Below are 11,472 nucleotides of genomic sequence, written 5' to 3' on the forward strand. Positions count from 1 at the left end.
GTGCATGTTTCTCATGTGAATACGTTTACATTGATGCATGTGCCTCATGAGAATAGACGAGTTAGTGCAAGTGCCTCGTGAAGAGTCTGTGGTGCAACCGCCTCGGGGGAATTTTCTAGATGGTGCATGTATGCCATGTGACCATTGTCACTGGTCATGTGCATCACATAAAGACTAACAACTTGTAAGACTCACAACTTTGACAGATATCCCGTCCACCGAAATATAAATCCCAATATATCCTATGGGATATTCAGTAGGCGGATATCGGTCACCGCTGTGACGTAGTAATCCGACGCCAAGATCTAAATACGGCCCGAAATTTGGTGTATGTGTCTCGTGGAAGTATTCTGATTGGTGAATAAGACTTATGTTAATGTTCTAGTTGGTGCAAGCACAATGTGGGAATGTTCTACTTATAATGAGAGCTCCTCATCCTAACATGTTAATAATGGTGCAGTAGAACATGTTAACAGTGGTGCAAGTGGCTTGTGAAAAGGTTCTCCTAATGGGCCATCCAGACCTCTCTGGCTCTAACATGCCTAGACTTAATGACCGTCTTTACATAACCCAGTCAACTGGCACCCTCCAGTGTTTGTTGTCCTTCATCCAGGAGTCGTAGGTATCCTAAAGGTCATCTCCACCTTCATCACACAGCGAAGCAACTTAGTGGCAAAAAGGAGTGAGTCTGTGCTTGAGGGAGAAGGTACATTGTATGTGACAAATTAAGGGGAGATAGAGTGGGCCCCCAACTATATCAGATGTATGGAGTCCAGTGCTCCGGATAAGTAGGAGTGCTTCATTCTAAACATTTGGAAGTTGAGACTAACTCAATAATTTATGTCGAAAAAGGGAATTATCATTGTTAAAAGGGTTATTTTTAATCAGGCAAAATATAATGCAAATCCTGTTTTATATGTCACTTATGGTTCATGTAAAAGAAATGTTCATGCTTTAAAGAATAAATTAACCTAACATATTTATGGGGCATTGAATGGCACATGAAACAAAATCATAGAATAATATACAGTCATTTTATTACTTTCATCCTTTTCCATCCTTGGTATTCATTGTCACATTTCAAGTATAGGTGAAGCACATTTACTTTGATACTTTATATGTAGCACTCACACCCATGCATCGTAAAGTAGCAATTTAACAGGTGACTCGTTAGCACCGTCTGAGCAAAGGAAAGAGAGAACAAGATGGCCGCTACAAAAATGTTAACTTTAGCTTTTAAAGTTAGAGAAAGGTGCCAGAAGTTACATTGGAAAAAAAAAACAGGGGGCATATTAGCAAGAGCCATATCACCGCTTTAGCGGCACTTTTTGCTGCTAAAGCGGCAATATTTTATCGCCCTATTAGCAAGCTGTCGCTCACAGCAGTGAGCGACAGCTTTTAGGCAATAACTACCGTTTGGGGCCCGCTTTGCATGTCAGCGATATTTATCGCTAATGACATGCAAAGTGGGCGTACCCAAACTGTTAGCGACTGAAAGCAGTCGCTAACACAGCTATCGCCTTTTAGCAAGGCAGGCACAGCGATAAAAAAGATCTCGCTAAGCGCGATTTTTGCTATAATCTAATGCCTGCTAAAACATAACTTACCTGTTTATCCAATGGGAGGTGGATCTTTAGGTTAAGTCCCCATTGGCGTTAATGTGTGAATATCGCTGGAATTCCAGCGATATTCACGCATTTCGCCACTATCGCTGGATATTTTAGCACAATGGAGAAAAACGTTGCTAATAGCAGGTTTTCTCCGCTAACATATCCAGCGATAGGCAGCGATAAAAAAAATGCGCTAGTCGCATTTAGCGATAAATATCGCTATTTCTTGCTAATATGCCCCAAGATGTTTCTAGTGTTTTGTATTGTGGGGCATGCCCCAGAAATGTGATGGGCTTAACTTCACCTTTAAATCCCTCATTGAATTGGACCTGCTGGAGCAAAGTCATCTCTGCTCTTAATAATCCACACAGAGAAGTTGAGCAGTGGAGGTTAGAATATTTCAAAGGCCAGTACTCACCTTATCTGGTGGCATGACATGAACTACTGTTACCACCGTGAACCGATATGTCTCATAGGAATCATTTGGTGCCTAAGCTTTATTATACGAGACAAGACTTCAAACAGACAAATGGGAGAAGGGCGCAAGAACCCGCCACTCTGATTTCCGAGCATTATAACAAAGCTAACAGAAAGAGGGACGCTTACCTTTTGATGACTGAGGGCTAGGACGCTTGGGCTTTTGGTCGACGACTTTGTAACTGAAAGGAAATGACATGCATATTACATACACATGACTAAGAATGTTGTATAACCATTCTATACGCAATGTTTGATGTCTGCTGACAAGTGAGGGTTTACCAAAGGGTTACCAATGTTACTTGTTTGGGTAATTTAGGGCTCCTCTCTTCACTGCAATGGTACCCAAGGTGAAGAACTTTGCCTGGAACCTAAATATTGGTCAAGTGTAGGTGTTCAGGATTTGCCATCATCTTACCTGCCCTGACCCTCTAGCAGGCACCGGTAGGTCTCAATCTCCCTCTCCAGCCGGCTCTTGATGTCCAGGAGTTGCTCGTACTCTGCCATATTGTTCTCCATCTCTTCCTTGATTCCTTCAAGTTCCTCCTCTAGTTGACTGATCTTATCTTGAAGGTGTGCCAGTTGGGCGCAGTAGGTCCCTTCTGTTTCTGCCAAGTTGGTTTCAAGGGATTTTTTCTGTGTGTAAAAAAGACAAGATGTACACCTGAAAAAACGAGATGGAATGTGTTCTAGCTTTCAGTGGGCCAAGAGTGATTAAAAATGGCTCTAGCCTAAATCCCTTACACCGAGTCCAGAATAATATTCTGCAGTCACTTACATTTACGTGTGATACTTCACCAAGCCTTGTTTCTTTTCATTTTTATTAGAAAAACAGGCATTTGCCAACTAAGCACAGGCAGGAGTTGTTAGCAGTCTCAGAGCATTCTCTCTTATTCATGCCCAAGAGGGGCCCAGTATGCCTTTAAGGCTGCATGGGGGCATTATTAGAGGGGAGATGCTGGGACGACGACCACATGCTTCATGCTTTCTTTTCATTCCCATTGTGAATGCCGCCTTGGAATAGTCTCCATGCCAGTTCTTGGTACGCACGCAGTGCACTTCCTACTACCACTCCAAGCTGCTGATGCAGCTGTGTGTATGTTAAAGCCACCCCACTGCATTTGCAACTCTTCCCTGGTTTTCTCAGAGTCAGCTCCACTCTCTATGCCTAAGAAAGGGCCCTCAACACTCCCAATATCACCCCCCCACCCAGATGTTATTTGTATTAATCCGTGAAATTTCTGAGCATTGTAAATACATTAAGTAAAAATATATTGTAGTATTGCCCATGGTAATTTATAGATGAACTTTACTTCAACACACAAGTTATGTGGCAAAGAAAACTTCCAAAGAATGCATTAGAAATCAAATTGCCTCTTGACGCAATAGTCAGCTACTTTGAGTAACATTCAGATTGAAGGGTCAACACATGATTCCAAAGTCACATTTATATTTCCTTCTAAGAATTCAAGCCAATTCCGGTACACAGTTCTGACTAATATCAATAAGTGCCGCTCCTCCAAATTTCGCAAGTCCATGCCTGACTAGCTGCTCGTGTCCAGATTTAGTCTTTGCATTCTGGGGCTTTTAGGTATATTTTATCCCATTATAAAACCAATACTACGAGTTCTAGAAAACGAAGAAATGAACTGGATTGGGACAGATACCCACGCATGGACCTAGGAACCTTGGCAGTTATATAAGCATATTCACACTAAGGAGAGATACCTATGTGCTATGAAAGTGGTGGTTTCCGCATGGTCGTAGGTTCTTCAAGACCTTCCCCAAGGAATGGGGGATCTAATATGTTTCAAAAGGTTTCTCACCAGCGAGGTCTATGTAGAAAGAAGCGGAGTAATTGAGACAACTTACCATTATGAGAGCTGCCTGTAGGTCAATTTCCAAGGCTTGTAGAGAGCGCTTCAAGTCATAGATCTCTCTCTTGCTCGTCTGTACCTCCTCAGCCCCGGCGGAGATCTCTTGTTTGAGGGCAGTGCTCTAAGAGACAGCATGGGAATGAGTAAAGTTCACATATTTAGACACTACAAAAAGTGATGGACTTCTTGAATTTATCCCAGCCACAGAAAATTACTCGGGCATATTCCATTCCTGTCTTTTTAAATTGTCTATGTTGTTACACTCAGGAGAAAATATATGCAAATTCATATTTAAACCCCAATTCCTCCTATACTGATCTGTGTGGACTCATGTGTGGGCGGTAAGATATAGTCAGTGACATATTATGCAGGGTCTGGGATGAGACTGACTTCGGAACAGCCTTATGGGTATTTCAGGGGGCAATAGTTTGTTTGAAAATATCTAGGTTTTCCATAGTTCAGTCCTTCTTATGCCACAGCCCACAGGACATTCCTCCCCTCCTCACCGCTTCCAGGAACTTTGCTTCGGCATCCCGGCGATTCTTGTCTGCCATCTCCTCGTACTGGCTTCGCATGTCCCCGAGGAGCTTCAGCAGGTTGATGCCTGGAACGGCATTCATCTCTACGCTGAGGTGCCCTTCTGTTCCCAGTAGTCCCTTCAGTTCCTGCAGGAAGAGTAGCAGTATGTCATGGGGATTATTCAGGGTTAAGCATAGGCAAGAATACAAGTCTACCTTTTTCTGCTCTTTTTATTGTTGCTTTTGTATAAATCAATTCACCAAAATGCCAGAGCAGAGGCAGCAGAAGTGACATCATGCATCATTTGATCCGAGTAGCATCTCAGGTTTGACCAGTAGGCCTGCCTTGGGCCCTCAAGCACTTTTGATTGGCTTGTGAGGTGGGAGACAAGGATCAATGATTGTACATTACAAGCAGAAATATGGCTCTTTGAAGTATATTTACTTTATTTCTCTTAGTCTCCTTTGATCCCTGGCAGGGATGCCAAGAGCAATGCCAGAGGTACCAAAGGTTATGTTAGTGGTTGCAGCTGCTATTCCTCCTGACCACTACTAATTCACATGCTTGGTTACTTTCACTAAACAAATCATTACCCAGTTGGCTGCTGCGGATCATCACACATCAAATACCACTATCCTGCAAAACCCTGTTGGTGTTTTTTTATAGTTGCATCTGCGTCTCCAGAGGGGATATAAGTAGATATACTTTTCAATTATAACACTGCTTCTGTTATTTTGAGTGCCTCCTTGGGCATTATCTTAAGTACATATTTTTAGTTATTTGACAGCAGCAGATGAATTGTTGTGTCTGATGTAATAGACAGAATTGCAGGCAGGTTGTAGTCTAGAAATGGGAAGTGGAGTTGTTTGGCAAGAAGGTTTTGAGTTGTGCGGGTAAGTAGACCCGGTCTAGTCTCAGGTAGATGGTTTGGGTTAATTGATTGCTGCTGAGATCTGGCGTAGCTTGAAAGTCACAGGTTCAAAATCCTTCACAGTCCCAACTCTGTGTTTCGCTCTTTTGAAGCTAGTAAATTGAGTATCATTAAATTGGGAAATGGTATCTACTAGTACTAGCACCACCTTGTTTGAAGTGCTTTAAAAACTGGTTATAAGTTGAGGGTATATGAATGTGTGGTCTGAGAGAAGGCTACATAGTGTCAGTGAAAACCTGATGCTGTATTAGTAAACAGTATGGTCGTGAATGAAAAGACCTGTCACAGGCCGGGAGGATGTGTGGCCTAGTATGAAAAAAAATGTGGCTTGGAGGGTTATGATCTTAGAGGAATGTATATCTATCAAATAGAGATTTGATCTATCTGTAGGAAATGTGAACAAACGGAATGCAGGAGATGTGGTCTATCACTAGGAGAGAGAGCTACTGTCTGGAAAACAGAGATAAGGTATAGGAAGGAGATCTATCCTAACATGAAAGAAGAATAGCTGAAAGGAGATGTATCCAGACAAAATTAAGCAGATGTGTCATAGGAGGAAAGGTTCAACAGGAAAATGTGATGTTGTCTAGCAGAAGGAAATATCCTACTAGGAAGGCAATGTGGTCTACCAAGAAGAACACACTGTGGTATAACAAAAAATGGAAATCTAGACCAGCGAAAATAAAGAGTTGTTGTCTTGTGTGAAAGATATATGTCTAGCAGAAAAAAGGCAAAGTGGATTACTCAAAAAATACACGGCAGGGGATGAGCTCAATTGGAAGGATGCATAGCTGACAGTAAGAAGATATCGCCTAAGAAGAAGGACATGGGCCCTACAAAAAGTAGTAATCAGGGCTCGGAGTTCAAATGAATGAGTTTCACACTCCATTGCTGAGCACTCCTATCTCACTTGCTTTTTTTTCTCAAGTGCTCAAATCACTCAGTACTGAGAGTCCTCATTTTGTTGAGCCCTGAATCATATATATTAATGTTTTCCAATGTAATGCATTTACGCTTTCCTTGTTTGTCCATCTGATTTTTCCCCTGGCTTCTTAAAATGATTGAATTATTCGGGTCAATGATAGTCCACCCTCTAAAGATATCCTCTCTCCACGATCAACTAAAATTAAAACCCTTTAACCTGTCTAGGAATGCAAAAGGTTAAGAAACAACAGTGCTGCCACGGCAAATTTTCTGGAGAGCACAACAAGATATGTTCTTCATAGAGCAAGACTAGGAGAAAACATGCAATGTTTTTCACTGCTTAGGTGTTTGTGATGTGCAATGCAAACCGTAGATGATAAGCTGCATGTCAGTGCAGTGGCCGTAAGTAACTTGTCTGACACAACTCTAAAAAACTTTAATAAATCAGAAAGCGCATTTCAAAGGCGTGTAACACATCATAGGATTCCATCTATCTCAATACCATCACTTTCATGCCACATTGCTCTTACTTCTTCGTGGTTCCTCTTGAGGCAAGACAGCTCCTCCGACAGGTTCTCTACCTCTCCCTCAAGGTCACACTTGGCAATGGTCAACTCATCAAGCACCTTGCGCAGCCCGTTGGTGTCGGCCTCCACGCTCTGGCGCATGACCAGCTCATTCTCATACCTGGAGAAAAAAAGAAGTAACTAGACGTCAATAACAGCAAAGGAAAACCACATCTGAAGCAGCAAGTTCTAACAACTGAGGTTCCAAGCACGTAAATTAAAGTTTGCAACAGCACATTGCCAGAAGCCCTGTGACACTTCAATTGTACAACTAAGTCTGTATGCTTTTATAAGAGATGTATAAGTACAATATTGAGGAAGACATCTATAACAAAGGAATGTCTTCATTGAAGAAATCTCTAATTTCTCTTTAAATATCCTTCAGTTTGTTTTGGACTTTGAATGCAAGATTTGTATTACAAACCGCCCACCATACTAGTCAGATATGACTATTGGTAGAGTAAAAAGAAGGACAAGGTTAAGACGGATCTTATGGTTTTTGCATTTCTGATATATGTCTGTTGGCTAACAAAAGCCCAACTAGGACTAGTATCATTCTAAGTTCAATGAAACCATTAGCATTGCATTGCTTACTAGCTAACACCAGGTGATATCTCCTAGGTGATGGAGTTTGTAGTGGGCGCTATGTTGCTTGAATTCCAAATGTGCATGGCAAAGTCTGAGCACTTAGTTATTCCAAAGGGTTAAGGGTCTGAATGCTACGCTACTCATCTGACATTAAAATGGACATCCTTAATGCAACAGAATCAATGTAACTGAGTTGTGATATTCTTTTAAATCTTAACCACGAGGAAACTCTTTCCCGTTCAGAAGACCTCTCTACAGTAAATAATTGCGCACCACGGTAGGCAGTTCAATGCATTCCATCCACACTATCCACCTATGAGTCCTCGATATATATTTTCGAGTGATCACAGTTATTGAGAATAATTTAAGCATGCCATCCATCTCGGTGAAGTTTAAGGGATTGAACCCGAATCTTGTGCTTATCTCTTGAAGAAGGATTATTTCACAATTGGAAAGACAAGAAAATGTAATTTAAATACTGTTTATTTGAAAGAAAATATATAGGTTAAAAGTAAACACAATTGCTCTATTTATTGTTTTGAAATGTATTTGAATGGGTATTAGGTGGTGATATAATGTAGAAGGTGGGTGAGGTAAAAGTAGCCACTGAGAAAAGAAGACGTGCACAAAGTGAAGGACCTTTCTGGGGCAAAAGGGTGAGGTACAGAGTGGAAAAAGAGAGGTCTCCATCCATTTGAATGTTTTAGAGTTACCACATGTGAGTCCAGTGATTGGGCCTTGTCTGAAGAGCCAAATTCTTTGTGACGCACAAGGTCATGGTCAAGGTGGTGGAGGAGATGTCCCCTCCCACCCTCTTGGAATGTGGTCCATCAGTGAGGGTCTAAATCCGGCCCTAAGATTTCAAGATTTAAGAGGAATTTATGAGAGGAATCAGTGCTTCTTGGATACTTGTTTATCCTTTTATTGACAAGTGGTGGTCCTGGTGTGCCAAGCAAGGTTAGAAAGAGTCCATGTGGCAATGGTAATATCCTTATGTAGGGGCGAACAAGTATTGCAACTCCTAATTAAAGTGTTCCAGTGATCTAGTCTACTCTAGGCAAGGCTATGCGGATGAATTGGCGGTGAGGAAAGGAAGGTGAAGACAGTCAAGAGTATTTTAGCATTTGGATGACTCTGTCTCGTTGCTAAGGTATTGTCACTGATGGAGGAAATGGACAGACTTACTTAAGTTTGAAGTCTTCAGCAGCCAGTCTGGCATTGTCGATTTGCAGGACGGCCCTGGCATTATCAGTAGATGTACAAATGATCTGGAAGACAATAAAAGTTTACATTGAAGACAATGGTGCAGTGTGTGGCGTGTCATTTCCAATAGGGCAAATATTCTGACCTTTAAAAACAAAAGTCAATAATCCTTCTCAAAAGAATTTTAGACATTTACACTTTTGATTAAGCATTTCTGTCGGTTCAATGAGTATCTGTACAGACATCTGGTGCGTGCACAGAGTATCCAGTTCCCGCGTTTCCTATTGTAATTAATATTCCAGACACCATCTTGCAATATCCATAGAAACACCCTGTGGCTTCATAACTCTAGAAAACCATCTTTCAGCTATTTTTGCAGCTTTATATTGCTCGAGGACGCAAGCTCGACCCGAATGTATGCGAGCGCTTTAAATGAGCACCAGTTACATTACACATGATCACATTAAGTTTTTTAGGCACAGGGAGGTTAAATGATTTGCCCAGATATCATAGGATGTTGAGCCAATGCTGGGACTCGAACCTGGTTTCCATTTCCAAAGTCGGCCGCTCTGGTCGTAATGCGACATTGTCTCCCCTGATCCCTTTACATAATCAATATCATCGAAATTACCCTATTGAAGAAAACTAAGATTCCAATTTCAAGTGTGCATTGAATTAACATGTGCTAAAATAAAGCCCTAGACTGGAAACATGGTACACCATGGAGTCACATGGTAACCCACAAAACATGGCTGAACGGCCCAATGATCGAACAGCCACCCAGTCGAACGGATTTGCCTGTAATTTATCTCTGATAATCATGAAAGGTACTACAGATATTTACAACAGGGAAGTAGTCTTTCAAACAACATGGGAACTTTTAATAATCCGGTGTTTATTAGAGATTGGTCACAATTTCATTCAAGGACGTTGTGGGCTCACAATTAGGGCGTGTTGGCAATTGACCGCAGTGACGAAATGCAGACAAAGAGTGCCCTTCTTTACACATCAAGAGAAGAAAGTGTCCTGTACTCTGAAATGAAAATGAAATTGTATTTTATAGAGCGCGTTACTACCCGGAGGCTTCGTAGCGCTGAAAAGCCCTACTCGAAACTATGAGAGACGAAATCCTCAGCTGCAATCACTTAAAAAGTAACAATTCATTTCTGCATTACTCACTGCAGCAATAACAAGGAATGATGTAATCATGTACATCATTAGGCCAAGTTTTTAATGATTTATACTTTTCTTACCTTTTTTTGAAACTCTGCAATTATGGTGTAGTATTTGCTGTAGTCATGAGCCACTGCTGGACGGTGGTGTGCATACCAATCCTTGATTTTGTTCTCAAGCTCCAAGTTGGCACATTCCAGTTGTTTGACTTTCTCCAGATAGCTAGCAAGGCGGTCATTGAGGTTTTGCATGGTCTGCTTCTCCCCAGCAGAGAGGAGGCCCTCGTTGCTGGGCTGGCTCCCAATAACTGCATTGTTAAAGACCTCTTGGAAACCTACGCTTCCTCCAACACTGCCTTGGAAGCCGCCAAAGCTGGCTCCACCACCAACCATTGACCCCCGGCTGGAACCAGCACTCTTATGGTAGTAAGACATGATGCTCCCGAAGAACTGCTACCCTGCAAAGTGGCACTGAGTAGGAGAGAGTGGAGGGTGCTGGTGCAGTGGCTGGATTTTTTTGCCTATATATACAAACCTTAGTGGGTGTTTCATTTCTGTGAGTAAACTGCTAAATATGCGGTTTTGTTTCAAGGTCAGACTCTCCCTCTCATTACCATAGGTGTGATTAATTAATATTCAGGCCTTGTTGGGCATATCCATTCCTCATCAAATTATGAATCAAGATACAGCGGGCGGGGCAATGCTAAGCATTTACTTTAATTGTTTTATTTCTGTAATCTTATTTCATTAAAGCGCTGCCCTCTTTTCTTATCGATTCATTTGTATGCAAGGAGCAGTAATAGACAGTTTACAGCTTTGAAGTGTACGCGGTGTGACACGTTCATTAAAAAGATGAACACACAGAGGATACGCCTAGAACATGTGTCCTAAACCGAGGTATCCCGAGGGACTGAAGGATTCTTGCAGCTTGAATGCAATGGCAATGACAATATAGTGCTTCAAAGTAACTGAAAGCAGGATTGTGACACTTTTTAAGAGCAATTTATAAATAAATAGAAGAATTTGCAATTCGTTTGTACCACTCGTTTCCCTTTAAGAACCAGCTAACAATGGCCTCTCAAAAAATCACGGATTATAAATGGGACGATGTTTTGTCTGAAGGTTTGAGATGTCTAGTGCTCAGCAGCCAAGTTGCTGAGTATGAAGTCAGGTGATTTTTCAGACAAGTAATAGGGTGAGCACACAGGATGCCCGAGTCTCGGCCAAGCACTTTATTTCGATGCCTTTCAAGTTGTAAAAAAAATAGTAACGTAAAAATAAAATTACTGCCCCAATTACATGTTAACCACATCATATAGGTCCATTTTCCAAATGGTTTTGGATGGAAACAGGATTTTCTGTCCAGTCGTTATTATACAGGATTTTGTAATACCACACACCATAATAATTTGTGTGTTATTCCTGCAGTTGATCCTGGGGACAAATCTATCCGGTCAAACTTAAATATTCCTCAACTCTGGAATATCATGCGGAAATCGGCGGAGTAACATCGATTTCTGAATTCAATTACCCATTTCAGATGGGACCTTTTGTGCATCATTTGTGGCCCCAGTATTATGCTGCATTCAAGAATTACTCATATCT

The 11,472-nt window shown here is 41.5% G+C and overlaps 1 protein-coding gene across 1 annotated transcript; it reads right to left on the reverse strand.

Moving 5' to 3' along the window:
• Window positions 1-2,122: 2,122 nt before the first annotated feature.
• On the reverse strand, window positions 2,123-10,353 carry LOC144756023 (keratin, type I cytoskeletal 12-like). The gene is made up of 7 exons (XM_078645496.1): window positions 9,949-10,353; window positions 8,678-8,760; window positions 6,869-7,025; window positions 4,471-4,629; window positions 3,960-4,085; window positions 2,506-2,723; window positions 2,123-2,269 (listed from the first exon to the last, which is right to left on the reverse strand). Exons 1-7 carry the CDS (start codon window positions 10,300-10,302, stop codon window positions 2,194-2,196), a joined length of 1,173 nt encoding a protein of 390 aa, XP_078501622.1. The 5' UTR covers window positions 10,303-10,353; the 3' UTR covers window positions 2,123-2,193.
• Window positions 10,354-11,472: the final 1,119 nt, after the last annotated feature.

Source organism: Lissotriton helveticus, chromosome 5_1, assembly GCF_964261635.1.
Source record: "Lissotriton helveticus chromosome 5_1, aLisHel1.1, whole genome shotgun sequence".
Lineage (NCBI taxonomy): Eukaryota > Metazoa > Chordata > Amphibia > Caudata > Salamandridae > Lissotriton > Lissotriton helveticus.

Excerpts from the sequence above, each read along its gene's own strand:
- LOC144756023 (XM_078645496.1), bottom strand. The coding sequence starts at position 10,302 with ATGTCTTACTACCATAAGAGTGCTGGTTCCAGCCGGGGGTCAATGGTT. Across the intron at positions 7,026-8,677 it reads GCTGAAGACTTCAAACTTAA|GTATGAGAATGAGCTGGTCA; the intron begins GTAAGTCTGTCC and ends TTTTTTCTCCAG. Across the intron at positions 2,270-2,505 it reads CTGCTAGAGGGTCAGGGCAG|TTACAAAGTCGTCGACCAAA; the intron begins GTAAGATGATGG and ends ATTTCCTTTCAG.